Here is a 27,706-nt window from a genome sequence, read left to right as displayed (position 1 = left end):
CAAGATTTGTTCAGTGCCATTGGTTATATTCCCTTTTTTTCCATCAGTTATGTTCCTTTTTGGGTTGTTTTTAACACCCTGCACTCCCCATTCCCTCAAACCAGGGGGATCACCCCATTTCTGTTCTGTAGAGGGGAAGTGGCTCCACACTCACTTTATTAATTAAGATCCTTTAAGTGACTCCACCTTTCCAAGTGGGGGGTTCTGAGTTACCACCCAATAAACAGAGCAGCCACTTCCTTTAAAAAGGCCAAGTGTTTATTTTTATAGGGAATAAAAATACCTGCAATCCAAGAGAGACTCCATGGGACAAACAGACACAATTCTCCTCTAGACAAGATCAGCTTCAAGCAGTGCAGGAACTGAAGTGCCCCACAGAGCTCTCAGGGCACAAACTGGGGCTCATCCCCCACAGATGTCCCCCAGCAGTGACACAGACACAAACAGCCACAGGGACATTCCCAGCCAGCACTAGACACAGTTTTAGGGACATTCCTACAAGGATCAGGTTGGGGATGCCAAGGAAAATCCAGCCAGAGGATGGGATCCAGTGCTGAGTTACTCCAGTGGTTTCTGCTCCATTAAAGAGATGGAAATACAGAAATGATACAAAAACAACCCCTTGGTCCTGCCCTGCTCCTGCAGCTCCCAGGGGGTCACATTCATTAATGTCATTAGCAAACCTGCCCTAATGATGGCCCACCTGGCTGCCTGGTCCCAAGCACAGGCTTTACCATCCCCTGCTTCCTCAGCTAATTAATCAAGTGCTGGGTGATAATTAAACATAAATAGGACATGCAGAGCAGGCTCTTCCCCCAGGGAATGGCTGGATGTGCATGAGGGAAGGATGGAAACCAGGAATAGCTGGGAGAGGTCCCTATAAAAACAACCCCAGCACAGAGCAGAGGGGTGGGAGGAGAGGAAAAGCCCTTTGGAATGCTCCTGGTCACTCCTGGGTACCCAGCACTGCATCCTGCCAAGGATGAAGGAGCCTCAGCAGGAGTTCTTCCCCTTCCAAGGCTTTTCCTGGGGCTACCTCAGCTTTGGGAGCACCTCTGAGGGCTCTCTGCTCCCAGAGGTGATGGAAACAACACCCCAGGGCTGCTCCACACCAGCATTCCCACCTGGAGATCCTGTGGGGCTCTGGGCACCTTCAGCTCCTGCCAAATCCCACTCTGCAGGGCTGGGGAAGCTTCCTGAAGGTCCCCAGCTCCCTCCAAGCCCAGCCAGGATGGCTCTGGATCAGAGCAGGTGGATTTTTACTCCAAGGAATTAACTTGGAAAGGCAATCACTAAGCACAAGAACAGACCAAGGCAGACCTAAAAGCTTTTGCAAACTGCTTTTCCTCACCCCTAAAGAGGCCATGGAGAACTAAAACTATGGACAACCCAATTATTCCCACTTTTTCCCTGCAGAGCAAACAGCACCAATTGGATTTTCTCTCCCACAGGTGACAACAGCAAAAGAAACCCCTAATTTAGGAATCCACAGAACAAAGTTCACATTTAAGACATTTCAAATGAAGCTCCACGAGTCCCTCTTGTGCTTCAGAGTAGGAGTTTTAACACAGAGTATATGACAGGCCACTACAAGGTTACACCTGGTTGTAGCACAGGAGACACTGGGAAAAGGCAGGAAGGCATGGAATGTCCTGGAGAAACCATGGAATGTCCTGGAGAGGCAGGAGCAGCTCCAGCAAAGGGAGAGTTTTCCACAAGCAGAGCCCATCTGCAGCAAATCAGATCTCTCCTCCCTCCCAGTTCTCCCAGTGAAAGGAATCCAAATGGAAAGAACTGCACTGCTCCAAATAAAAACAGGATTTCTGAGCTCACAAAGCACAGCTGCTCCCTAGGAATCAATCAGGTGCAGGAACTTTCCCCAGCAGCAGCAGCAGCAGCAGTAGATTCCCAATTGCAGTAACAGCTCCTCCATTCCTTCCACACTTCCAAGGAGCAGAGGATGCTCCAGGGTAGGGAACACAGATTTCCTGGGCAGCAGAGGATGCTCCAGGGTAGGGAACACAGATTTCCTGGGCAGCAGAGGATGCTCCAGGGTAGGGAACACAGATTTCCTGGGCAGCAGAGGATGCTCCAGGGTAGGGAACACAGATTTCCTGGGCAGCAGAGGATGCTCCAGGGTAGGGAGCACAGATTTCCTGGGCAGCAGAGGATGCTCCAGGGTAGGGAACACAGATTTCCTGGGAGCAGAGGATGCTCCAGGGTAGGGAACACAGATTTCCTGGGCAGCAGAGGATGCTCCAGGGTAGGGAACACAGATTTCCTGGGCAGCAGAGGATGCTCCAGGGGCAGCAAACACAGATTTCCTGGGCAGCAGAGGATGCTCCAGGGTAGGGAACACAGATTTCCAGGGAGCAGAGGATGCTCCAGGGTAGGGAACACAGATTTCCTGGGCAGCAGAGGATGCTCCAGGGGCAGCAAACACAGATTTCCAGGGAGCAGAGGATGCTCCAGGATAGGGAACACAGATTTCCTGGGCAGCAGATCCCAGCTGAGCTCAGGACACTGCAGAGCTCTGAGCTGCTCCTCATTTCTGCTCTTCAAACAGCCCAGAGCTGCCACCAAAACCAAAAAGCTTCTCCTTCATTGGTTTTCAAACCATGGGCTCATGGAAAAAGAGGAAACCCTGGGATCTTTTCCAGCCCCTAAATTCCAGCATCAGCATGAAAGGCTTTTGATACACTGCAGCCTCTGCCTGAGCCTGCACACATGAAATCCAAGAGGTTTAGAAGACATTAATTTTTGGGTTTGGCTCTGTTTTGCCACTGGAGTTAAAAGCAGCAAGATTACTCCAAGCTTACAACACTGAGTAACCTGGTGGTGGTTATACACACTTGTAGTAACATTGGAGTTTTGTGGAGACAACCTTTAATGAACAAGGAAAGGTTATTAAACTCCTCCAATGGCAATTCCAAAGGCAAAGCACCATACAAACATTTCCAGGAGCCTTCTGCAAGCTGGATTTGTACAATAATTAACCAATGACACCTTTAAGTCCTTCAGTAGTCAATCAAAACCCTCTCCAGTTTTAGATCTCTAATGAAAATAAGAGAATTTATTAAAGATATTCAAAGAACTGATGATCCATAGAATAACTGCTCCTAAAAAGTGCCTGTCTTGGCTTCATGCCCCATTTTCTCTCAGATTTGGGGATGGATCTTGCCCATTGCCCCTGGAAAGAAAAGACAGGGCTGATCCATCAGTCACACCTGGGTCAGTATTTCCAGTGTTCCATTTTTAATCAATCACTCTGCTAGCACCCACTCCTTTAACAAATTTATTCAAGTCTGAAAACCCTCAATACTAAAAATCTTCCTCTTTGCCATTCTAGGCAGTGGAGAAACTGTGCTCTTTTTTCCCTGGATCTTTCATGTGCTTTATAAAATAGGTATTTTCTTACCCAGAACAGCCACTCAGGGAGGTTTGGGTTGGGTTTTGGACACTGGATTTACCCAGTGATTTCACCAAGGGTTAAAAGCACATGAGCAGAGTTATTGCACTTTATTGCACTTTCTGCTGTTACAATGGAATGTTTCTGCTTTCACTGGAGAGTGGGAAGGCTCAAATATTTTCAGTTGGCTTCCAAACTTTTTATGAAAGAGAAAATCTGATTTAAAAACTTGATGGCAGCACCCAATTGAAACAACAGCTTGAGAAGAGGGCAGAGCAGCATCCTGAACAAAGCTGCACAGGGGGACTCTGTGCAATCCAGCACAGAACAAGGACAGTGGCACAGCTTCCTGGGGAGGGGAATCCTCCAAGCTCCCAAGGCCTCACCATGATCTCAGAAATGTCCTCAGGCCTTGACCTTGATAAGCAGCACCCTGAGCTTATCAGGAACACTGGCTGCTCCCAGGGCTGGGTTACAAACCCCTGGGTTTAGCCACCAGCCCTGGAATCTGATTTTTCTTGCCTGAATAACAAGGCAAGTGGAACATTTTTGTTATTGACCTTTCAGAGGAAGATATTGACCCAAATTGCAGCCAGGCTGGAAAGCAACTCTGATAAAAGCAACTCTCTATAAACTCTCTATAAACAGGGAATTGCAGGGGAATTTTCCCCAGGGATACACCTGGACCTGGTCCTTGGGGCTGTGCCAGAGCCAAAGCACTGGGAATGCTGCTCTCCTGGAGGATGGAGTACTTTGGATTTGTGAGTTCAGCCTCTAAGGAGCTCCTGTTGTGCTTACAGGGAATTCTACATAAACCCCTTGTTCAGTTCCTTACCTGCTGATTCTCTGCTCTTGAGTTCAAGTGCTGCCACTGATTCTCTGATTCCAGGTAAACCTTTAGGCCTGAACTGTTGATAATTCCAGGGCTCAGTCTGGGAGGATGCTCCACTCTGAACCCTGTGACTCAACAGGAGAATCTCCCTCATTTCATTTCATTCCATTTCCTCCTGACCCTTGTCCATCCCAGCCTCCACGCTGGTTGATTGTAGTTTTAGATTGCCTGATTTTCTATTTTAGTTTTTCTCTGTGTGCTTTAACCATTTAATAAGTAACAAAGTCAACCTTGCAAATGAATTTGGTCACACTTTTTTATATCAAACCTGCTTTTGCTGATGCCTCTCCCAAGGATTCTTTGGGTGACCTTCAAGCACTCATTTGTGACACCCAATCCCTGGGAGAGAAGTCCTTGCTTCTTCTGTTTCTTCCCAAGTTCACTGCCATGAGATACTGTTCATGAGACAGACAAAACATCCCTAAAGTTCCTGGAATCTGAACATTCCCTAGAATGACTCAGCAAGTGATTTTATCATTTCAGGCCCCATTTCAATACCAGAACACAGCCCCACCTGTAACTGCTGTCTCATCAATGATTCCACCTTGGAACAGAGTTACTCTCTTGCTTCAGTTTAAACAAGATCATAAAATAAGAGAGAAAAATTCCACATAAATGTTCTGCTGCCTTTCCTCATTTCCAATCCTCCCTCTTATCACAAACCCATGTGTTATGGGCTGGCTCTGCACTCCCAAAGCTGGCTCTTCAAGAGGTCAGCTTGGAAAAAGCTCCTGAACTCAGAGGAACAACAAAAACCCTGGAGAAGCTGCAGCAGAAGAAATCCTCTCACAAACACTGCCTACAGACAGGACCAGGAGCACACTGCAAACTCCAGCACAAAACCTGCAGTGGCCTGGCTGGACATGGACACAGTCTCAGAGAAGGCACAGGGGGTTTGGTTTTGTGTAACAAATATGCATAGGAAACAAAACATGAATCAGTTCTGCTACAAGGCAAGGGTCCATGCAGAGATTCATTCACAGCTAAGAGAAAGGTTGGGGGGTTTTTATCATTTGAAGACAGACTGAAATTTTTTCTTGTTTTAAGATGACCTTGGACCACCACTGAGAACAGAGGGATTTGCATCCTTCCTCCTGCAGTTACTGCCCAGCTCCTCATGGAATTGGCAAGATTTCTTCCAGCCTCAAACAGCAGAGCTGGCAGGCAGCCCTAACCCTCAGAAATGCACGTGTTGCCACTGAAAGCCAAGTTCCCAGGAATGCCAGGCAGGCTCCTGGCAGCTCTGCATCACCTGAGCTGCAGGAGGTGTCCCCCAGCAGCTGCTCCCCAGCCCTGCACACCCCTACTCACACTCAGCTGCAAATGGGGGCTGCAGCAGCTCCCCAGAGCTTCTCCCAGCAGCTCCCAGAGCTCATCCCTGGTGCTGAGCCTGCCCATCCTCCCTGGAGGCTCCGAGATCCTGGGGCTGGGCTGGGCTCTCCTTGTGCTTCTGCTGCCCCAGGGAGGGGCCATTGCTCAGCACAGGGGCTGCTCCCTCTGCACAGTCCTGAGGAGGAGTTGGGGCTTTGGCAGCAGCAGCTCCTGCCTTGGGTGAGGTGCAGCCTTTGCTGGGCAAGGGGCCGTCCAGGATAGGGAGTTTCTGCACAAAAGAAAAGGCACAAAACCAAATAATTAATACCTAGATGCCAGAGAGGGACAAAAACCAGGTGTCAACACAACAGCCCTGTGGCAGTGCCTCTTTTCCAGCTCTGAAATCCAGCACTGAAGTAGCTGGACACGAATCCTCAAATGCCTGACACAAACATCAGAAATACCTGGACACAGATCTGCCATGTCTGACACAAACATCAATGTTTAACTAATAAAGCTGAATAAAGTTTTCAGCATTCACATTACCCCAGCAAAGGGCAGTGATGTTCTTCTCACTGGTAGATTTTAAAAATTGTGTTTTCATTTCTCTGGGGATACTTTGGGGATTTTATCCCAAAGAGGTCTGTCAGTGAACCCTCATTTTCACCCAGCTGCTTGGTTCATGTGGTTTGACTCATGTGCCATTTACACTGCCTTGGTGTCAGCACCTCCTGACCTCAGCCCAAGGATTCTGGCAGGGCCTGGAGAAGAGGGACAGAACAAAGCTCCAGCACCTCGAAATAGCACAAACACCAATCATTGTCATGGAGCTCTAAATGATATCCAAGGCACAGAGTATCCATGCTGGGAGCAAAGTAAGGATGGCATTTACTCTGAAATGAAGGGCTGACTTGGATCCTGGCCCTACAACAGTGGATGGCAAAAACATCCCCAACAAAACAACTCCACTCACATTTTTAAACTAAAATTTCAACAGGATTCTTTTTCCTAGGGGAGATATAAAGAGGTAGTTTTGCTTACGTTATTTTAAGACCTGTTTAATGAATTGGCATGAATTGTCAGTATATTTATCTGATTTCATTTTATATGATGAGAAGAGGGGAAATAAATGCCAATATTTAAATATTTATATTATATATGTATAATTTTATAATATATATATTTACAATATACATGCTTATAATATGTATGTTTATAATATATAGTATATTTAATGGCCAATATTTATATATTTATATTATTATTTTATATATCTTTATACAATATATTTATATAATATATTTCTAGCATATATAGAATGTAAAATTTAATGGCCAACATTTATATATTTATATAATATATATGTATTCTTTTATACAATATATTTATATAATACATGTGTATTTTGTATATTTAATGGCCAATATTTACAAATTAGTAATATTATTTTATAAAATATATTTATAATACATAATACATTTAATTATATTTTTATATAATATATATTTGTATAAAATATATGTACAATTTATATATTTAATGGCCAATATTTATATATTTATATAATATGATTTTATACAATTTATTGATAATATATTTAATTCTATTTTTATATAACATATATTTATATATAATACATGTACAATTTCTATATTTAATGGCCAATATTTATATAATATGATTTTATACAATTTATTGATAATATATTTAATTCTATTTTTATATAACATATATTTATATATAATACATGTACAATTTCTATATTTAATGGCCAATATTTATATAATATGATTTTATACAATTTATTGATAATATATTTAATTATGTTTTTACATAACATATTTATATATAATACATGTGTATTTTGTATATTCAATGGCCAGTATTTATATATTTATATAATATGATTTTATACAATTTATTTATAATATATTTAATTCTATTTTTATATAACATATATTTATATATAATACATGTACAATTTATATATTTAATAGCCAGTATTTATCTATTTGTATTAAATATATGTATAATTTAATACAGTATATTTATTTACTATATTTTCATTATATATTTCTATTATATATATATATTTATATATAATATACACAATATATTTACATTATACATGTACAATTTCTATATTTAATGGCCAGTATTTATCTATTTGTATTACATATATGTATAATTTCATACAGTATATTTATTTACTATATTTTCATTACATATTTCTATTATATATATATTTATATATAATATATTTACATTACACACGTACAATTTCTATATTTAATGGCCAATATTTCTCTATTTCTATTACACATATGTATAATTTCATACAGTATATTTATTTACTATATTTCCATTACATATTTCTATTCTATATATATTTATATATAATATACACAATATATTTACATTACACACATACAATTTCTGTATTTAATGGCCAATATTTCTCTGTTTCTATCACAAGATTTCTCTGAGAAGGCCAATATTGCTGTCAGTTCCCTTTCCAAGCCCCACCCCTGTGGCTCACGTTTTCCAGCTGGGCTGCGCTGTCCTCCAGGCTGACGCTGTGGCTCAGGCAGCTCAGCAGCTGCTCCAGCACGCTCTGCTTGGGGTGCATGCCCTTGTCAAAGCGGTTGTACATCCCACACCAGAACCTCAAAAACAGCCACAAACAGCAGTTAGGGGCTCAGCTGGACATGACTGCCAACAAACAGATGCTGGTTAATATTTTTAATAAATTGAGATTAGGAATTAATTTGAAAACCTGCCACAGCGTTGGATTATTGAATTCCGCAGCAATGGGCAACTTTTCTTCAAGTTAAAAAATCTGGAACTAAATATTAGAATAGGATGAAAATAGCAGATTTATTGGAAGCTTGGGCAGCTTATCTTCCACTCCTTAGTTTGCCCTGATGCCTCAGTCATTTTTATATGTTTCACATCCTGTGCTGCTTTAGCGTTTGGCTCTGGGCTTCATATGAGGGGATGCTGAGCTCTGTGCACAGAGCAGGGAGACAAAACAATTCCTGCTCCAGCTGGGGACCAAAGACAAATGATCCAAATCTCAGGCCCAAGAGCACAAACACCGTGGGCTGAGAGAGAAAAACAAGGATGGGACTGCAGGGGCTGGGGCTGGAATTGGACAATGAACTCCAGAACTGATCCAAGTGAGAGACCCCGTGACCGGTCAAGGATTTTTGTGACCATTTTGGTTCACCTTGGCTGGGCTCTTGTGCTGCCCAAGGTGCATCCACTGAGGCCTTTTAATAAATCCCTGCTTTATTCTGTATCTCTGTCCAGCCTTTGTTCTAGGGCAGCCATCACAAAGCATCAGCCCAACCTCCCAACTTTCATTTGCACACACAGCACTTAAAATCCCATTTTCATCTCCCTCTCTCTCAGCAGGGCCCAGGAGTGAAGCAGAAACAAAGCTGGGAACAATCCTGAACTGGGCATCGAAATTCTTGCTTGAAAGACTTCCTTAATATACATTAAAAAGGAGGAAAAGAGGAACTGTTTCAAACACTTCAGTGTGACAGAGCAAGCAGTCAGGGGGTGCATGTGGTTCTGTCTGAAGTTCTGCTTTTCCTTGCCTTTCCCCACCCTCTTTTCTCAACACCAAATTACAAATATTATTTTAAATTACAGCATCTGGATTGATTTTACCTTTGCACTGCTCCTCTTAGCTTATGCCTGAGGAATGGAGGAGAAAGGTAAAACAAACCAAGCTAATCAGTGCAAATTTATTTGATTTAACATGAGTTATTAATGAAAGAAATGTCCCCCTCCTTCCCCTTCTTAGCTGAGCCACTTACTGGAAACTGAAAGGTAGAGTGTTTGGTTGAAGCTCTTTGTAAGCTGTAAATCCTCTGTACAAAGGATTTCTCAACTCCTGCTTCCTCTGCAAGAGGAAAGGCCACAGGGAATGGGTCTTCTCAAAGATTCTGGCAAGTACAAAGAACATCTGATCACTAAAAAAAGCAGCAAGTGGATTAATAACTGCAGCTGTTGGGAGCAGAATTAGATTAAGGGAGCTAAGAATTGTTTTTATGTTGGATCTGATAGATTTCATAAGCACTGGATATTAAAATGGACACTCTCCTGTCCAGAAGGGATATCTGCAAGTTATTGTTGTGCTCCAAACCAAACCACATTTTTAGGGATATAATTCAAATTCTTTCCTCCCGTTTGGTTAAGGGTAACATCCCCTTGATAAATGGTTATATTCCACATCTCCAATTGCATAAAACACACCCTTTTGCAGCCATGCCAGGGGATGTGTGGCCTGCTGGCTCCAATCCCCCAGCTCACCTGAGCTCCTCCCTCTCCCTGTGGCAGGTGCCCAGGAAGTTGCCAAACTGGCAGGAGTAGACGTGGTCATGGATCTCCAGCAGGAAGCGCTCGCTGAACTCGAAGGAGCAGGGGAACTGCTGCATCAGCTGCCACACACACTCCACAAACTGTGTGAACACAGGGGACACCTCCTTGGGGTCCCCATCCAGGTGACCACACCTACAGAGGTGCAAAAAGCAGAATAAATCCTCTGTCACCCACCACAAAACGTCCCCTTGCCATCAGTTTTCTTCCAGGTCAGGTTTATGCTTTGATCTTGGGAAAGTGGCTGAGATGCACTCCCAGGGATTTACCAGAATTACCAGGTCTGGCTGGAGCACTATGGATGGGACAGAGTGGGGTCACCATCCCTAGAAGTGCTCAACAGATGTGTGGATGTGGCATTTTGGGACATGGGTTAGTGCTGCTGCTGGTGCTGGCTGAACTTCATGATCTTGGAAGTCTTTTCCAGCCTTCATGGTTCTGTGATTCCATGATTAGCACTCCTCAGATAATAGAATTTGCAGGTAGGAAAACATCCAGAATTCAAACATGATTTTGTAAAGAATAAAAGCACAGGGATGAAATAACTTAGCAGTTATTATGACTTAGCCTTAGCAGACCCTGGCTCTGTGTCACCAATGCCAATATTTTCCCAATGTTTTCTCCTTTTAATTTCGATTTTTCAAGGCATCCCCTAAACCTGCAGACAGTTTTGGTTTCACTCCCCACCCAGAGGAATGTGCCCCTCTCACCTGTGTGAGAACTTGTGGCCCATTGCAATCCACTCCTTTTCTATCAGGACCTGCAGGTTCAAAGCAGGGATTAAGAAAAGAGCATTAATTTGGTTAAAAAAGCAAAATGAAACCTTTGCTGTTAAAACCTAAAAAGCTGACAACCTGCTGACCCTATTGCTATGAATATATCCACAGAAATCAATGGGAACAGGAATTGTGATTTATAGATTATCCAGTTACCAAGGCAATGGCCCTGCTGGAATCAGAACTCATTTCAAAAGTATCATTTTGAGGGTGTTTCTAAGTTTTTAAAATCATAACATATAAATATATTGAGTTCAAAGAATTAACAGCTTAATATTGTACTGTGCTATTTAATTTAGAAAAGAATGTTGTGATATTCAGCAAAATAAATCAGCAAGTGGAGTTCAACAAATGTTTAACAGACAAAAAGAAATATATGAAGTACAGCTATGTAATGAGGAGTTCAGGATGAATCAGAACAACTGTGTGGCATTTTTAAAAGAGATGCCTGTAGTTATAGGAAATGATAACTGTTATAATCTGTTTTCCTTAAAATAAGATAAAATAATCTGTTTACCTTACAGATAAATAAAATAATCTGTTTACCTTACAGATAAATATGATAAAATAATCAGTTTTGCTTACAGATATCTCACAAGGAACCACCTGACTGAAGCTGCATCCATCATTACTTTGCTGGAACATATTTAAAGATAATTCCTGCTATCATCATCCAGATTAAGAGGAGGAAGGCAAAAACTCACAGCAGAGTTCTTAGAAAACTTCATTTAAATTGCTTTTTGAATTTTTCCATTCCTTGCACTGCTGATTAATTCATTTAGGAATAAGCCCATGTCAGGGGACTTGTGCCCACAAACCATGAGGACAGACAGGGATGTGTCTCTGTCACTGCTCCTGAGTGAAATCCTGTTCTCAGTTCATGCAGGATTGTTCAGGGACAAAAACCAGGCAGATGTTTCAAGTGCTGATGTTAAAAGACTGCAGTATAATCCAGAAACAAAAATAGAAACAATAAAACCAGCATAGAATGCAAAGAAACAGTCCTGGCACTGGAAAAGGCAAAATCTGCACTGTTCTGATTTCAGGGAATCCTTCAAGGAGCTCTCCTGAGACAGAGCAGCTCTTCAGGTAAGTAACCAGAGATGAATGGAAAGAAACATCACAAACTGCCCTGAATTCATGCAGGGTTGGCTGCAAATTAAGAAAAAGCCTACACTAGAAGCAAACAGCCAAATGAAAATGAAATGGCTTTAAAAAAGGTGTGAAATGATGCAGATTTGACTGATGGACAGGGAACAGGGATGAGTTCACCCAATTTCAAATCCCAGCAGATAAGAGACTGCAGGACAAACTCTTCCAGCACTTTTTGGTGGATTGCTGCCAGAGCTGCATCCTTTGCTGAGATGTCTCATTAGTGGCTCCCATGTAGACATTGCAGGAAACAAGGATTTGAGAATTGTCAATCAGCAGCTGCTGTGCTGCTCACAGCAATTCCAGCTCGTTACAGAACCAAAGCTGCTTTATCTAGGTCACCCATACTTGTCCCAGGAAATGGCCTGAGCCCTTCCCCAGGGCCTGCTGGCACTGGAAGTGCAGCATGTCCTTACCATGAAGCCTTTGAAGGTCCTGTAGAAGGGGTCCAGGAGGAGGCTGGCCAGGGAGCAGACCTGGGCTGTGCGGTCCCAGCCGTCGGAGCAGTGCACCAGCACGCTGGCCCTCTCCTCCCTCACAGCCTGCAGGACACAGCACAGGGCTCAGGGAAAGGCTGTCCCCCACCTGCAGCACCCCAAAACCCTGGGCCATCTCTCCTGTGGCCTGTGGAAATGCACCAGTCCATCAAGAGAAGCCCCAGCTAGAGCAAAGTGCTGCAGCAGGCTGCTGAAAACCAGCCCCTGTTGTCACAGACATCTTTAATGGAAAATCCTTTCCTTAGGATTTTTCCTCCTGAGAAGCTGAGAGGCCTCAGGAACAAAATGTAACCAATGGTTATCTGCTGCTGTGGAATGCAACAGGTGCATCTGGGATTGGACTCATGTGGTTGTTTCTAATTAATGGCCAATCACAGTCAGGTGGCTCAGACTGTCTCAGTCAGTCACAAGCCTTTGTTATCATTCCTTTTCTATTCTTAGCCAGCCTTCTGATGAAATCCTTTCTTCTGTTCTTTTAGTATAGTTTTAATATAATATATATCATAAAATAATAAATCAGCCTTCTGAACCATGGAGTCAGATCCTCATCTCTTCCCTCATCCTCAGACCCCTGTGAACACAGTCACACCCTGTGATCTCTGGAAGACCAAGGATTCCCAGGCTCTTCCTCTGAGGAAAAAACAGTTGGACACCCAGGGATCAGAACTTCAAGATAAATTAGAGGAGTTGATGCCAACTTCCCCCTGTCCCATCACCTTCTGCCACTTAGGGCAGGAAAGAAACAAACATTTCTTGCTCGTGAGGTGGGCAAATTGTGAGAGATGCTGCCAGGGACACAGCACAGGGCTCAGGGAAAGGCTGTCCCCCACCTACAGCACCCCAAAACCCTGGGGCAATGGGGGCCATCCCTCCTGTGGCCTGTGGAAATGCACCAGTCCATCAAGAGAAGCCCCAGCTAGAGCAAAGTGCTGCAGCAGGCTGCTGAAAAACAGCCCCTGTTGTCACAGACATCTTTAATGAAAAATCCTTTCCTTTGGATTTTTTCTCCTGAGAAGCTGAGAGGCCTCAGGAACAAAATGTAACCAATGGTTATCTGCTGCTGTGGGATGCAACAGGTGCATCTGGGATTGGGCTCATGGGGTTGTTTCTGATTAATGGCCAATCACAGTCCAGCTGGCTTGGACTGTCTCAGTCAATCACAAGCCTTTGTTATCATTCTTTCCTTTTCTATTCTTAGCCAGCCTTCTGATGAAATCCTTTCTTCTGTTCTTTTAGTATAGTTTTAATATAATATATATCAAAAATAATAAATCAGCCTTCTGAAACATGGAGTCAGATCCTCATCTCTTCCCTCATCCTCAGACCCCTGTGAACACGGTCACACCCTGTGATCTCTGGAAGGCCAAGGATTCCCAGGCTCTTCCTCTGAGGAAAAAATTTGGTGGATGAGTAAAAAACAGTTGGACACCCAGGTATCAGAACTTCAAGATAAATTAGAGGAGTTGATGCCAGCTTCCCCCTGTCCCATCACCTTCTGCCACTTAGGGCAGGAAAGAAACAAATGTTTCTTGCTCGTGATGTGGGCAAATTGTGAGAGATGCTGCCAGGGACACAGCACAGGGCTCAGGGAAAGGCTGTCCCCCCCCTACACCACCCCAAAACCCCGGGGGAATGGTGGCCATCGCTCCTGTGGCCTGTGGAAATGCACCAGTCCATCAAGAGAAGCCCCAGCTAGAGCAAAGTGCTGCAGCAGGCTGCTGAAAAACAGCCCCTGTGATCTCTGGAAGGCCAAGGATTCCCAGGCTCTTCCTCTGAGGAAAAAATTTGGTGGATGAGTAAAAAACAGTTGGACACCCAGGGATCAGAACTTCAAGATAAATTAGAGGAGTTGATGCCAGCTTCCCCCTATCCCATCATCTTCTGCCACTTAGGGCAGGAGAGAAACAAAAGTTTCTTGCTCGTGATGTGGGCAAATTGTGAGAGACAACCAACCTTTAACACTCACTCCTCTGACCACACACTTCCTGCACACCCTGCACCACTCCTGAGTGACTTCCTTCCTTCCTTCTGCCCGACCTGCAAAGCCACAGCTCTGCAGAAGTGAGGACTGTGTTGAATAATCAAAATCAGTGTCCACATCACATCAAACCAGGAGAAAATAAACCAGTGAAAACAATCCCTCAACTCAAGCAGAGCAGTGGGTGAATAACTAGCACAGGGTTAGGAGTTGTTTGCACTGCTATATAGAAAGGTTTATAAAGGTCATTTATTCACATTTTGTGATCCTCTGTTTCACATGAGCTCTAAAAAAGCCCTGGTACAATACATGACACAGGACCTGTATTTGCCCAGCAGCTGCACGACCCAACATCTTTGGAGAGATTAAACCAATCTGAACAACACCTCCTCCTCAGAGCCACCTTCCCACCCCAGCAGCAGTCTCCAACAGAGCAGGAGGCACTCTGGACTGCAGCTGGAGAGCAGCTTTACCTTGGCCAGGAAGACACCTGCATCCATGACAGCCTTGATGTGCCGTAACCAGCCCGAGTTCTCCAGCCCCGTCAGGAAATCGCTCATGGAGGGGGACTTCATCTCACACACTGGGAGCAACACAGAGTCAGAACAGCACCCCCTGCACCTCCTCCTTATCCCCCTGAAAATGTAAAGTGCTTGCAGCAATAGCCTGTCTAAAGGACACACTAATGGTCTTGTATCTAGAATTTGTAACTAAAAAATAGCTGGTTTTGTGAGAATTTGAGGCTCTGGAAATCTCCTCCTGCTCTTTGTTTAAAGGGTAACTCATTATTTATTCAGCTGTGGTTTTTCCAGTAAAGAGCTGTTGCTTCACTCTAAATCACCATCACATCTACCATCACTCACTGACTTCTCAAAGATTTGAAGTTATTTCTCTCTAATTTAGAGGCAGAAATAACAAATCTAACCTTGAAGGCAACTCAGCTGCTCTAATGAAACCCAGCACAGAAAACACTTGGAGTAATAAAGTTCAGAACACTCCACAAGCCCCAGTGAATGAGATTTTATCACTGCTGGAGAAGAACATGGGAGCAAACAAGTTTTTATTCTGCCTCTTCCACCACAAAATAAATCTGTCAGGAAGAGGCAACTGAGGACTCAGAGCTGTGATCAGGCCACTCTTTTGGGTGGGAACAGCCCCATTTGTGTCCAAGGTCACCATGGATCCTGCAGGGCCACCTGGGAGCACCAATTACCCAACTACTTTGGAAAACAGATGAGCATTATGGTGCTTACTAAAATATTAAACTCCTATTTTGGAGCACAGCACTTGAATTGCACAATTGTCCAAAATTCTATTGATGAAACTCTGGGTCTCATTACCCTCTGGATCCCCAATCTCAGGTGACTCTTTTGCCCTGCTTTGCACTCCTCCCTATGATCACAATGAGCTTAATTATTCTGCATTTTCATATATTTATATATTAAAACATTCATTTAATACATTGTGGAGGAGTTTGGTTAAAAGGAATCAGAAGTAAATGAAAAGTTAGAACCAAGTATGTATGAGACTCAAGACTCTGGAAGAGCATGCATTCCAACTCAGAAATACTGTTAATAATCCAAATAGAGCAAACCCCAAAAAGCATTTCTGAACAACCTCTGTTGGTTTTCCTTCAATAAGTCAGGAAGCAACAATGAGACTGTCTTAGCTGTAAAATGCAATATTTCTCTAACCTTTTTCTATTCATTTAGCACATTCATCAAGGAATGCTTTTAGTATTAGTTGCTATTTTTGAACCACTTTAAAACCAAGCACAAGAACAAAGAACATGTCAAGCAGGAAAGCATTTTATCAGCATTAATACTCTCAGTCACCTGAATGCAGCAAACAAAGCAAGATGCTGACTTTGCTTCCATCAGAACACATTTGTGCACAGAATATTTGGATGTTTGGCAGGAAGTTCTGTCCAGAGGGGTAGGAAAGACAAACCCCTCCAGGGCTGTACCCACCTTCCAGCAGTTTCTGCAGGCTGCTCCTCATCACATGGATGTTCTCTATGCCAATGAATTTAAAACGAATGTTTTCATAATTATCTTCATTCTCATAGCCCTTCCCAGCAGCTCTGTTGGCCATGGCATTCAACTGGCAAATTCAAGGAGCAGAAGAGAAAAGAAAGGCAAAAATCACAACAAAATTCAGAGAGGCTGTTTTGCAAGTCCTTTTTTCTTTTGTTTAAATCTCCCAGAAAATGTACTGGACAAAGCTGTTCCTCAGCTGTACTTCCCCACCTCCCAGACAGTTCTTTCAGCTGTTTCATTAAAATTACTGCAGTTCATTAGTCAGAGGCTCATTAAAATCCTGCTTAGGGTAGTATAAACCCCCAGTTTCTGCTAGCAGAGACCTAACTGAGTTTACCTAAGGAAATTCAGAGACAGCCACAGGAAAGCAGAACTAGGAAAGCCATTTTTAACATTTTTACATACATGATAGTAGAAATAGGAAGGGAATTTTCACAGACATACATGCACAGAGAAAATTAAACCACCTGAGGGAAACCCAGAAACATTGAAGTTGAGCAGAAAGAACAGAACAACTGCAAGACAGGAGCAGAAAAGAAATCAGTTGCTTTAACCTTGCCCAAACCAGTTCAAGAGCTACCAGGACATCTCTGGTGCAGACAGAAAACAAAGCAGCTCAACCCCCCCTTATCAATTTGGGCAGCTCTTGGGAGAGAAGAGTCAGAGATGGTGCAGACACCTTTAGAACTGTGAAATAACCCCAGTGCCTCAGTTCTGCCAGAATGGGACAGGTTGGCTTACAAGAAGTGTCACCAATTATAAATTCTCCCCTTGTCACCAAATGCTTTAGCACAAATTGCCACCAGCTATGGATTTCAGTGGCACATCTCTGCCACTGGCAGCTGTCTGTCCCAGGAGAAATGCACCTATCACTGCAGAACATGGATCTCCAGGGAATGTCACACTAAAAGCCAAAACACCCACTGGAGCAAGATGGGAAACACTCCCTGTTTTCCCCAAAAACACACTTTCTTTCTTGCCCTTGCCACAGTTTAATTAATCTTGTAGTTTATATAAAATAACTGCAAGATCTGAGCAGTGGAGCAGGTTCTCAGAAAGCTCCATTTTCAAATAATCAGAGCAATTTAAATCTTTGCATTTAAATAATTGTGAGCTATGAAAACCCTTGTGTTCTAACTGGCTTCTAACAACACTTCTAATCCCTATGTTTACAGGAGAATCATTGGAATTGGTTTCTAAACTCAGTTTCTCAAGATGACAGTCATTAAAATTTGCGTTTTGCAAATAGTTCCTTTCAAATAAACCCTCAGCTCTCAAGTTCTAGCTCCAAATAGTGGGGCTGAGTTGTATTAAGCTCCATCATGAGTCTTATTTTTAAAAGGAAAAAAAAAGGGGGAGGGATTGCTTTTCACAGCTGCACTTCCTCCCAAATCTGCCAGTAGAAGCACTTCAGCCTTGTGGAACTGAATCCTGAGGCTTCTCTCCAACTCCACTTCCAGTTCTCTCCTTTATCCTTTAGGACTCTGCAGGAAAAAGCTTCACTGTCCCAGCCAGGGACCATCAGGTTCCATCAGGTGATCCTGAACACAAACCTCTGTCAGGACCCAGGACATTGCTCTGGCTGCCCTGGAGGACTCAAGACCCTGGCAGGGGCTCAGAGACCTTGGCACAGAGTCACAAACACCTGTGCCTTCGATTTTAGCCCATGGAAACAATTCCCAACTTTGTGTGAAGCTTTACAAGCCACAAAAGTTTGAGTAGAATGTTAGTGAATTTGTCACAGGGAGAAAAAGTAGAATTTTGGGGATTTAGAATGGGGGTTCAGGAGGCAAGATGGAGGAATCTGGGCCTGTCCTGTCTTTCTCCTTCTTCTTCTTAGCCTCCATCTTCTGCTGTGCTGGTGGCACTTTTGGACTGGTTTAGAGCAGGGACAGACTGTCTAACATAGGGGATAGGTATTGGAAAATTATTGTAAATAAAGTACACAGAGCTTTTAGTACAAAAAAATAACACCACCCCAAGGGCATTCAGGGTCCCTCAACCCAACCTGCTTGACAGACCTCAGAGGGTCAGAAAGACAATGTATTAGATAAGAGAAAATAAACAGCCTTGAGAACCACAGCCCAGGAACCCTGTCTTCTTCTTTGTTCTCAGGGCTGGGAAAAAAGAGACTTTCCAACACCTTGGGGTCATCTCAACACAAGAGACCTTGTGAAACCTCAAACCCAGGAGGCAAAAACCCTCAGGATCAACTTCACATTCCATCTGTAGACCCTGGACCAGGAGCCCAGTCCCACATTCCTGTGCAGGACTGACCGACCCAGGATTGTGACAGAATGAACTGGAAACAGCACTGCACATTCACAAGAGATGTAAAAGCAGCCCAGAGCCCATGGAGGTACCTTTGGCCTCGTGTCTACAACATACATGAAGGGGCAGCCGGGGTTGGCCTCTCGGATGGCCTGGAGCATCTGCTCATCCTCCAGGCAGCGCGCGCTGAACCCGGCCAGGGGCTGGCTGCAGCGGCACAGGGCAGCCTGCAACACACACAGACAGACACACAGACACACAGACACAGCTCAGCCTGCTGCCAGTGCCCTGCCCCAGAGCCCCTGGGCTCAGCTTCAGCCTCTGTTCCTGCCCCAGAGCCCCTGGGCTCAGCTTCAGCCTCTGTTCCTGCCCCAGAGCCCCTGGGCTCAGCTTCAGCCTCTCCTCCTGCCCCTGGGCTCACAGCTTCAGCCTCTCCTCCTGTCCCAGAGCCCTTGGGCTCAGCTTCAGCCTCTGTTCCTGCCCCAGAGCCCCTGGGCTCAGCTTCAGCCTCTGTTCCTGCCCCAGAGCCCCTGGGCTCAGCTTCAGCCTCTCCTCCTGCCCCTGGGCTCACAGCTTCAGCCTCTCCTCCTGTCCCAGAGCCCTTGGGCTCAGCTTCAGCCTCTGTTCCTGCCCTTGGGCTCAGCTTCAGCCTCTCCTCCTGCCCAGAGCCCCTGGGCTCAGCTTCAGCCTCTGTTCCTGCCCTTGGGCTCAGCTTCAGCCTCTCCTCCTGCCCAGAGCCCCTGGGCTCAGCTTCAGCCTCTGTTCCTGCCCTTGGGCTCACAGCTTCAGCCTCTGTTCCTGTCCCAGAGCCCTTGGGCTCACAGCTTCAGCCTCTCCTCCTGCCCTTGGGCTCACAGCTTCAGCCTCTCCTCCTGCCCCAGAGCCCCTGGGCTCAGCTTCAGCCTCTGTTCCTGCCCTTGGGCTCAGCTTCAGCCTCTCCTCCTCCCCAGAGCCCCTGGGCTCAGCTTCAGCCTCTGTTCCTGCCCTTGGGCTCACAGCTTCAGCCTCTGTTCCTGTCCCAGATCCCCTGGGCTCACAGCTTCGGCCTCTCCTCCTGTCCCTGGGCTCACAGCTTCAGCCTCTCCTCCTGCCCCAGAGCCCCTGGGTTCACAGCTTCAGCCTCTCCTCCTGTCCCTGGGCTCACAGCTTCAGCCTCTCCTCCTGCCCCACACCCCTCATAGTCACAGTTTAACTGCCCCCTGTGCGCCTTCTGAGCAGCTGCTGCTGCAGTGGACACACACTGGGAGGTTTCACAAGTGACAACTTTGGGGAACTTGCAGTAGTGAGGGTGAGGAGGCTCCACCTGCTCTGCCTGATGGTCACCACCCCAAATGTCAGCAGTTCATGGCATCCCAGAATGGCTGGGTGGAAAGGACCTTCAAACTATCTCATTCTGCCCCCTGCCATAGGCAGGGACACCTTCCACTATTGCCAGGTGCTCCAGCCTGGCCTTGGGCACTGCCAGGGATCCAGGGGCAGCCCCAGCTGCTCTGGGCACCTGTGCCAGGGCCTGCCCACCCTCCCAGAAAACAATTCCTAATTCCCAATATCCCATCCATCCCTGCCCTCTGGCAGTTTAAAACCATTCCCACTTGCTCTGTCACTATGTTCCCATATAAAAGTCCCTCTCTGTCCTTTTCATGAGCCTCCAGAAAGTACTGGAAGGGAGCAATTTCTCATGTTTTCCATTTGGTTTCTATTCCAAACCATTCTTTTAAGTTTTTGTTCTCAGTTGCTGTTGGACATTCAGAGCAGCACAGGGTGTATTTTAAGGAAATTTCATTAGTTTCCAGCACAACTCCAGGCAGTGCCCAGGTCAAGGCACGCTTCCTCAGGAAAACAACAATTTGGCTGTGACTGAATTTTCCTAAGATCAGCATCTAAAACACTGCTGAGGCAGCAAAGTTACAAATTTACATTCTGGTCTTCAGTGGAAAAAAAAAATGAAACCTTCACTTATTCTGGACTAGTGGGGATTTATTTCAGGGTGGTTCCTCCTCTTCAATACTAAGAAAATCCAGCCAAGTCAATATATAAATGTTGGTAAAACATTATTCAATATAGCTAAAGAGGAGATTAAAAAACCCCACATCAGAAGGAATTGCTGAAAGCTGATTAAGAAAAAATTCCCAACAGGAAGCTTGGAAAGTCTGTGCTTTTGGCAGGGCTCTGGATGCATTCCAAGTGTTTGCCTTCAGCTCATTCTGTGACTCAGAATGAAAGCCATTAAGAGAAGCACAGTTCTCAAAGGCCTCAAGTCTAATAATTATCTTATTCTTTCCTTCCATTGGAAGGGAACTGGACAAAAAGGAGAGCCCTCACTCCCCCAGGCAGCAGGCAGTGAAGCACTAACATTGTTTTCCTTGTACAAGTAAGAAAGCACCGGAATCCGCCCTCGGCTCCTGAACCTTGAACTTCCCATCACCACGGCCTTGGTGGCAGCTCGAGGCACCACGATCTCAGGAGGGTATGTGCTGCAAACCTGAGGGAGAACAGAGCAAAAAAAACCAGATATTGCTCCTGAGCACTTCAAAATTCATGAAAAATTCATCTTTAGCTTATTAGGTTACGAGGTGTTCAGGAAAAGAATGCAGGAAACAGTCAACTCTGCAGCTGAATCTAAAAACTGGACTGCACAAAGCAGCTTCAAAGAAGTTCCTTAAATGCAGAAATGTCATGGAAGTTTCTAAATTAGAGTTACAGAAGGGACATTAAAACCATCCCACCCCCTGCAATGGGTAGGGACACATTCCACTATCCCAGGGTGCTCCAAAGTCCTGTCCAGCCTGGCCTTGGGCACTGCCAAAGATCCAGGGGCAGCCACAGCTGCTCTGGGAATTCTATTGCAGAGTTTGCCCACCCTCACAGCCAAGAACTCCTTCCCACAAAAGAGTAATTAACTCTATTTTAAAAGTTCTCTCTAAATGTTATGCAACTTGGAAATCACTTCCAGCACTCAGGTGGAATCCTCAGAGAGCAGCTTCATCCTTTCTCCTCAAACAAGCACAGTCTGTGCAGCTTGGACTTCAAAGATAAGCTGCTCTCCAAGCCTGGCTTTACATCAGGCTTGACAACTCTAAAACAGGCTGCAAACCATGAGGAAACTCTAAAGCACCTGAGAGTTGCACTGCAGCAAGCAAAGCCTCTGAGTGATTACTGATTTGAGAGGCCACAGCAGCTACTGGAAACAGCACCTCTCACATCAGAGCTCAATTCAGTGCCCCCCCAGGCACAGGCAGGTAAAACTGGCAGCCACCTCTGACAGCACAGGCTTGTATTTCTTCAATCCAGAGCTTAAAGTAAAGAAAGTTACCAGGGAAAGAGATTCAGGGTTACAAATATCTTGGTGTCTTCCTTGAAGTTGCTTGCCTTGCTTTTCAACAGCCAGGTCTGACTGCACACAGCCCCAGAGGAAATAAAAAGGGAAATAATGTGGAGCAGGATTTTGAACAAGCTTGCTGACAAATGCTTTTGTTTCATGTTGTTTAGATCCAAGTTGGCCTTTCAGGGAAAATAACAGCAGCAGGCAGCTCAGACTGAAATGACAGAGAGCCCTTAGGTAGGAGAAGATCCAACTGAGAAAGCAAAAAAGGCTCTGTTTTCCACTGCTGTTTTTCCCTTCCTCCCTTCCCTAGTCCCTCTCTACTCTGCCTCATTTCCCACCAATCCAAACTGCTGCCATTTCCTTCTCTCCTCCACATCTGTCACCAGCCAGGTGGGACAGGCTTTGGAAATACCAAAAGCAGCTCAGGGTACTTGAGGCTTTGCCTAACAGATGGGTTGACATTTCTGCAGAAAAACAAAGCTCTGCTCCCTTGCCAGGGGGATCAAACACAACAAGGTGACTCTCCTGGAGCATCACCATCTGCAACTCCCCATCAAGATGATTGCTTTGACTCAGACCAAGCGAGCTCCTTCCTCCCCAGAGGCAGCAGCAGGGCTGGCATTAATAACAGCAAGGAGATGGTGCAGGGGATGGCTGCTCTGGCAGGAATTACCTCATAGTCCTTGTTAATATCCGTTATCTCCCAGGAGTCGTTGGGGATCCCCATGCGCTGGTAATCCAGTTTCAGATCAATCAGCTTCCAGCCCATCTCCCGGCTCTCTTTGGACATTTTAGGGTTGTAAGAGAAAGCATAAAGTTCTTCAGGTTTCACTGGGGAGGAGAAAGAAAAAAATCAACGAGTTAGAGATGCAAAGACACCCATGGAGGCCGAAACTTCTGCTCCTCTTTAGCACTCAAAGTATTTAAGACATCTCAACTTTTATAGATTTTTGGTTTGGGATAGTACCAAGTGCTGAAATTCATCCTGAAATCCCCAGGAATTTCCAGTACTCAGTTTCCAAATGCAGGGAGGTACATTAATTCTAACAAAGTGTTTTAACCCAAGTTGGTAGATACAATTTTTCCTAAACCAATGATTTCCTCCTGAATTCACTGTAGTAAGCATGTTAGATGGGATTTATATCATCACCATTAAAACATGGATTAAAAGATCTGTTTTCTGTGGAGGGTTCAAACAACAGCTCCTGCACACCTGTAAGGTCATTGCTGAGTAACAAATTCTGAGACTGGAAGACATGAGGGATGTCTGGAGTATTGCTGTCAGCCCAACAAAGGCTTCAGGCTGCCTCTGACAAGTGCCCGTTTACCATCCCAACCTCCTTCCCTCTCTTCACAAAGTGCAAATCCAACCAATAATTCATCCAGCTGATTCCCAAGGCAGCTCCAGAGACAGAGGGAAACCTGTCAGAGGCTGATAAAGCAGCTGGGTACCGAGCAGGTAACCCAGAGCTGTCCATCACATGTGTGCAAATAAGCAGCAATGACGTGCTCTGCCAGAAATCCATGAAGGGAGCACACCCAGACATCTTCAAACAACAAAAATGTGCTGTTACAAACAAGGAGAAAAGAAAGAGCTACAGCATTTACACAGTTGAGACCAAAGGAAACTGGTGTGAGCCCCTGCAGTGCCAGCTCCCACGCTTCAGGCACTACCCAGACATCCAATTTTCAAACCTCAAAAACCAGTGACAGCTTTTAAATATAACACCACAAACCTGCCAGCTACAGCATCAGAGGCAGAACCTCAGAACTAAAAAAACTCCAAAGAGCACAAGAGGGTTCTAGGAGTAGACACAGGCCTTAATATCAAATTAAAAACCATCTAAACTGGGCAAAGCCCATTTCTCCTACAGCATTTCCAGCCCAGCCCTGTGTGAAGGCCAGCAAGAAGCTGCCTGGTGCCATTAGTTCCCCTCCCTCAGCCTGGTGACACCATCACAAATTGCAACTACAAATGACATCCTTGTAATAAGACAACTCCAAAATGGGTTCCAGCATCCCAAAAGCAGAGGCTGCCAGAGGCAGAAGCCAGGTAGGAGCCCAGTGGAATGCTGTCCTGCAAGAAAAGCCTGAAGATTCATCCATGCTGGAATAAAAAGCTGGAGCTAGAAGAGAGCACAGGCTTTTGAGGGTGTCTGGCTCACACTGCAAGAGTGACTCCAAGTCAGGGCAGGTGAAGCACAGGATTCACTGAGCAAACACTGCAGAGCAGCCTAACCACACTGCTGGAAACACAGCCAAGATGCCAAACTGTGGGATTGGGGAATTCTGTGAATGCCTGGAGCAGCTGGAAAGGGCAGAACTGCACACAGCCAACAGCTGGGTGACACAAGGGGCTGGCAGTGGCCAGGTCTGGGATATGAACTTTGCACAGCTCTCCAGAAGTTCCTCATGGGAGACCATGTCACTCCCACTGCCAGACAGTGACAAAATCACAGAGAGGTTTGGGTTGCAACAGCTCATCCAGTGCCACCCCTGCAGGGACACCTCCCACTGTCCCAGGCTGCTCCAAGCCCCAATGTCCAGCCTGGCCTTGGAACTTGCAGGGATCCAGGGGCAGCCCCAGCTGCTCTGGGCACCCTGTGCCAGGGCCTGGCCACCCCCACAGGGAAGGATTCCTTCCCAATTTCCCACCTAACCCTGCTCTGTCAGTGTGAATCCATCCCCTCTTGTCCTGTCACCCCAGGCTCCTGTGAACAATCTCTCTCCATCCTCCTTGGCTCCCAAGACTGTGTTTAGTTTGGAAGCAATGTCCTGCTCCACAGAGCTCAGCTCCCTGAGCCCTGCCATTGTCCCTGCTGCTGGATGCTGATTGTGACCCCACTCCTCCCTCCCAAACCCAGCAGAGCTTTCCCAGGGCTCAGCTTGGAGCATTCCAGAGATTCCCAGGACACATTCCCAACGGCAGCACCTGGCTGGGAGAGCTTGAGCAGGGAGGTGAACACCTCGTGGCAGTCCCTCTCCTGCCCAATCACAAAGTGAGCCACGTGGAAGTTCTTGCAGTGGATGAGCAGGGGGTACCCAGCTGTGGTCAGGGGCAGCTTCTCCACGCTGGAGATGTGGTGGTGCAGGATCTGGAGAAAAGGGAATAAACATCATTTGTCACTGATAAAGCTGTGAGCAGTGCAAGCAGATAGGAAACCTCTGTAATACAATCAGCTGTTGGTGCTTCCTGCAGCTAAGGAGCAGCAGGAAATGAGTTTGTGACATCAAACATAAACTGCACCCAAAACCCAGGGAACTAAAGCAGGACTGAAAAAACACAGATTTACATAAATTGCTTTCAGAGACAGATGTGCAGCTCAGGTTACCTGATGCACTTTGCTTTGCTTTCACCTCCACATGAAACACATTCTGTCATTCCCATTTCACTTTAGAATTAACAAAACAGGCTCATTTCAGGCTAAATCTGCACTTCTAAAAGCTGCAAATTCACGTCTAGTGGTCTTGTATATTGAGTTTTAAATAGGAAATTACAGAAGTTTTTTACATTCCTTGAACTGACACTAATTCCATAAGTGAACTCTATCAAGTCACGTCACCATTGTGCTCATTTCCTTCCAAACCAGCTGTTTCTGGGAAGCATTTGGGATCAAAATGCTCTAAAAGACCACTATGGCTCTGGAATTCCCAAATCTGCTCCTTCTGGAAATGAGAGCATTAAGTTCCAGGACAAGGGGGAATGGCTTCCCACTGCCAGAGGGCAGGGATAGATGGGATATTGGGAATTAGGAATTGTTCCCTGGCAGGGTGGGGAGGTGCCCAGAGCAGCTGGGGCTGCCCCTGCATCCCTGGCAGTGCCCAAGACCAGGCTGGACAGTGGGGCTGGGAGCCCTGGGACAGTGGAGGGTGTCCCTGAAGGGGTGGAATGGGACAATCCTTCAATTCTCTCCCCACCAATCCATCCTGTGACCTGAAGCAGCTTTCCCAGGTGTGTTTGCAGCCCAGCATACCCATGTTTCCTTCCTGACTTCAGCAGAGGCATCCACGTAGATGAGGTGTGTGGCTGTCAGGTACAGGGTCCCGCTCGCTGCCTTCCTGCTGGCGTAGCGATCCAGCAGCTTCACGTTTTCCACCTGCAGCAGGAACACAGCATGAGAGCACCACAGAATCCCAGCATTGCTGAGGCTGGAAAAGCCCTCTGGGATCATGGAGTCCAGCCTGTGCCTAATTCCCACCTTGTCACCCAGCACACATCCAGTTGTTCCTTGGACACCCCAGGGATGGGGACTCCAAACCTCTCTGGCAGCCCCTTCCAAGGAGAAATTCCTCCAGCTCTGATGGAAGCACTGCCTAAATACATGTTGAGCTCCATTCTTTCAACTTCTAACACACAGCTCATGAAGCAAGACAGAAAAACACAAGGTCTTAAGTCCCCCCTGCAGCACCAAGCCAGCCTTGCACCATAAACTCAACTTATTTCTCCATGAATTAAAGCCATAAAGGTTAAGCAAACAGCCGTGGTTCAGCACCAGCAAACCCTAACAGGATTACTGGACTTGTAGCCAAGATGATCCCAGTTTGTTACTGTGTGAAGCTGCAGAAATAACAAGACAAAGAACTGCAGAGGAAAGCCTTGCCTGTGCTCAGGGTGATCAACATGTTGCCCTGAAAGGAACAGCCCTCTCCAGTCTGACTTCCCACTGCTCATTCCCTGTTAGTAGCTACTTCTTGTAACTCACTTCCTGGCCTCCAAGTGTATTTCATAAACCACACCAAGCTAATTAATAAAAAACATCTTTAAAGAACTGAGCACAGACATAATAAAATATGTTACAGCACCGGATTGATTTTCTCCTGGCCTATTTGCCGCCTAATGAACGCAGATGGAATTCTTCTTTCGCCATTAAGCAGAAATAATAGGAAAAAATAATTGGATGGACAATGAAAACAAATGTTTTAGAAGTAAATGATAGATCAGTTCTGGGTATTGAATGTGCGAGCTTCCATATGTCTCAAGTGCAAATGGAACAATCTCAGCAGATAAATTGGAGAGCTGAGGCCTGGGCTCGGTGTCCTTTTAGCAGGTTTGATTTTCAGCAGATATAACTATGAAATACAATATTGCCCTTTTCAGGGCACTACAGACATGCAGCACCAGCGGAGCACCTCAGAGCAGGGGGTGAGGAGCATCCCCAAACTAATGTTCTACAGAATAAAACGAGTAACAATAACCTTCATTGCAGTGAAGGAGAAAATGAAATTATTGCTGCCTGAATAAATGCAATTCCTTTTAGCACAGCATTCCCGTAGCTCTTGTTTGACTTAATTCAACGGGGGAAAAAAAAAAAAAAAGCACCCTTTGGTTCCTTCCTTGGGACTGAGAGGAACCTCCGCGCTTTGACAGAAAGGAAACATCCCGGAATCGTCCCCAAACCACTGCAACCAAAGCGGGGCTCTGCCCAGCACTGCAACCCCCTCCCCACAGAGCGCCGGAGCCACCAACACCGGGGGACCGCGGCTGTGACCCCCCACCCGCAGCCGCGAGGGCCGTTCCGTGGCGGGGGAGTGAGGACAGCGGGGGGAACGACGGCGGGGAGCGGGCCGGGGCCGCGGGGTTACCTTGGGGGTGCTGATGTGCTCCATGGCCGCCCGGCCCCGCCGTCAGGGGCCGCCCCGCCGCCATCAGGGCGCGCGCGCCCCGCC

The 27,706-nt window shown here is 45.8% G+C and overlaps 1 protein-coding gene across 1 annotated transcript; it reads right to left on the bottom strand.

Annotated features, from left to right (window-relative positions):
* Positions 1-240: 240 nt before the first annotated feature.
* Positions 241-27,706, bottom strand: MTMR8 (myotubularin related protein 8). Its single transcript, XM_054641482.2, has 14 exons — positions 27,623-27,706; positions 26,014-26,136; positions 24,972-25,134; positions 22,713-22,870; positions 21,068-21,196; positions 18,807-18,941; positions 16,375-16,507; positions 14,878-14,987; positions 12,346-12,471; positions 10,712-10,761; positions 9,936-10,136; positions 9,440-9,568; positions 8,152-8,278; positions 241-5,901 (listed from the first exon to the last, which is right to left on the bottom strand). Exons 1-14 carry the CDS (start codon positions 27,644-27,646, stop codon positions 5,674-5,676), a joined length of 1,836 nt encoding a protein of 611 aa, XP_054497457.1. The 5' UTR covers positions 27,647-27,706; the 3' UTR covers positions 241-5,673.

This window comes from Agelaius phoeniceus, chromosome 14, assembly GCF_051311805.1.
Source record: "Agelaius phoeniceus isolate bAgePho1 chromosome 14, bAgePho1.hap1, whole genome shotgun sequence".
NCBI lineage: Eukaryota > Metazoa > Chordata > Aves > Passeriformes > Icteridae > Agelaius > Agelaius phoeniceus.
Note: the sequence above shows the minus strand (reverse complement) of the source record. Positions and strands in the feature narration are given on the sequence as shown.

Coding starts and splice junctions, on each gene's coding strand:
- MTMR8 (XM_054641482.2), bottom strand. CDS start 27,646: ATGGAGCACATCAGCACCCCCAAG. Junction 21,197..22,712: donor ATATTAACAAGGACTATGAG/GTAATTCCTGCC, acceptor GTTCTCCCTCAG/GTTTGCAGCACATACCCTCC. Junction 12,472..14,877: donor CAGGTGTCTTCCTGGCCAAG/GTAAAGCTGCTC, acceptor TGTGTCCTGCAG/GCTGTGAGGGAGGAGAGGGC.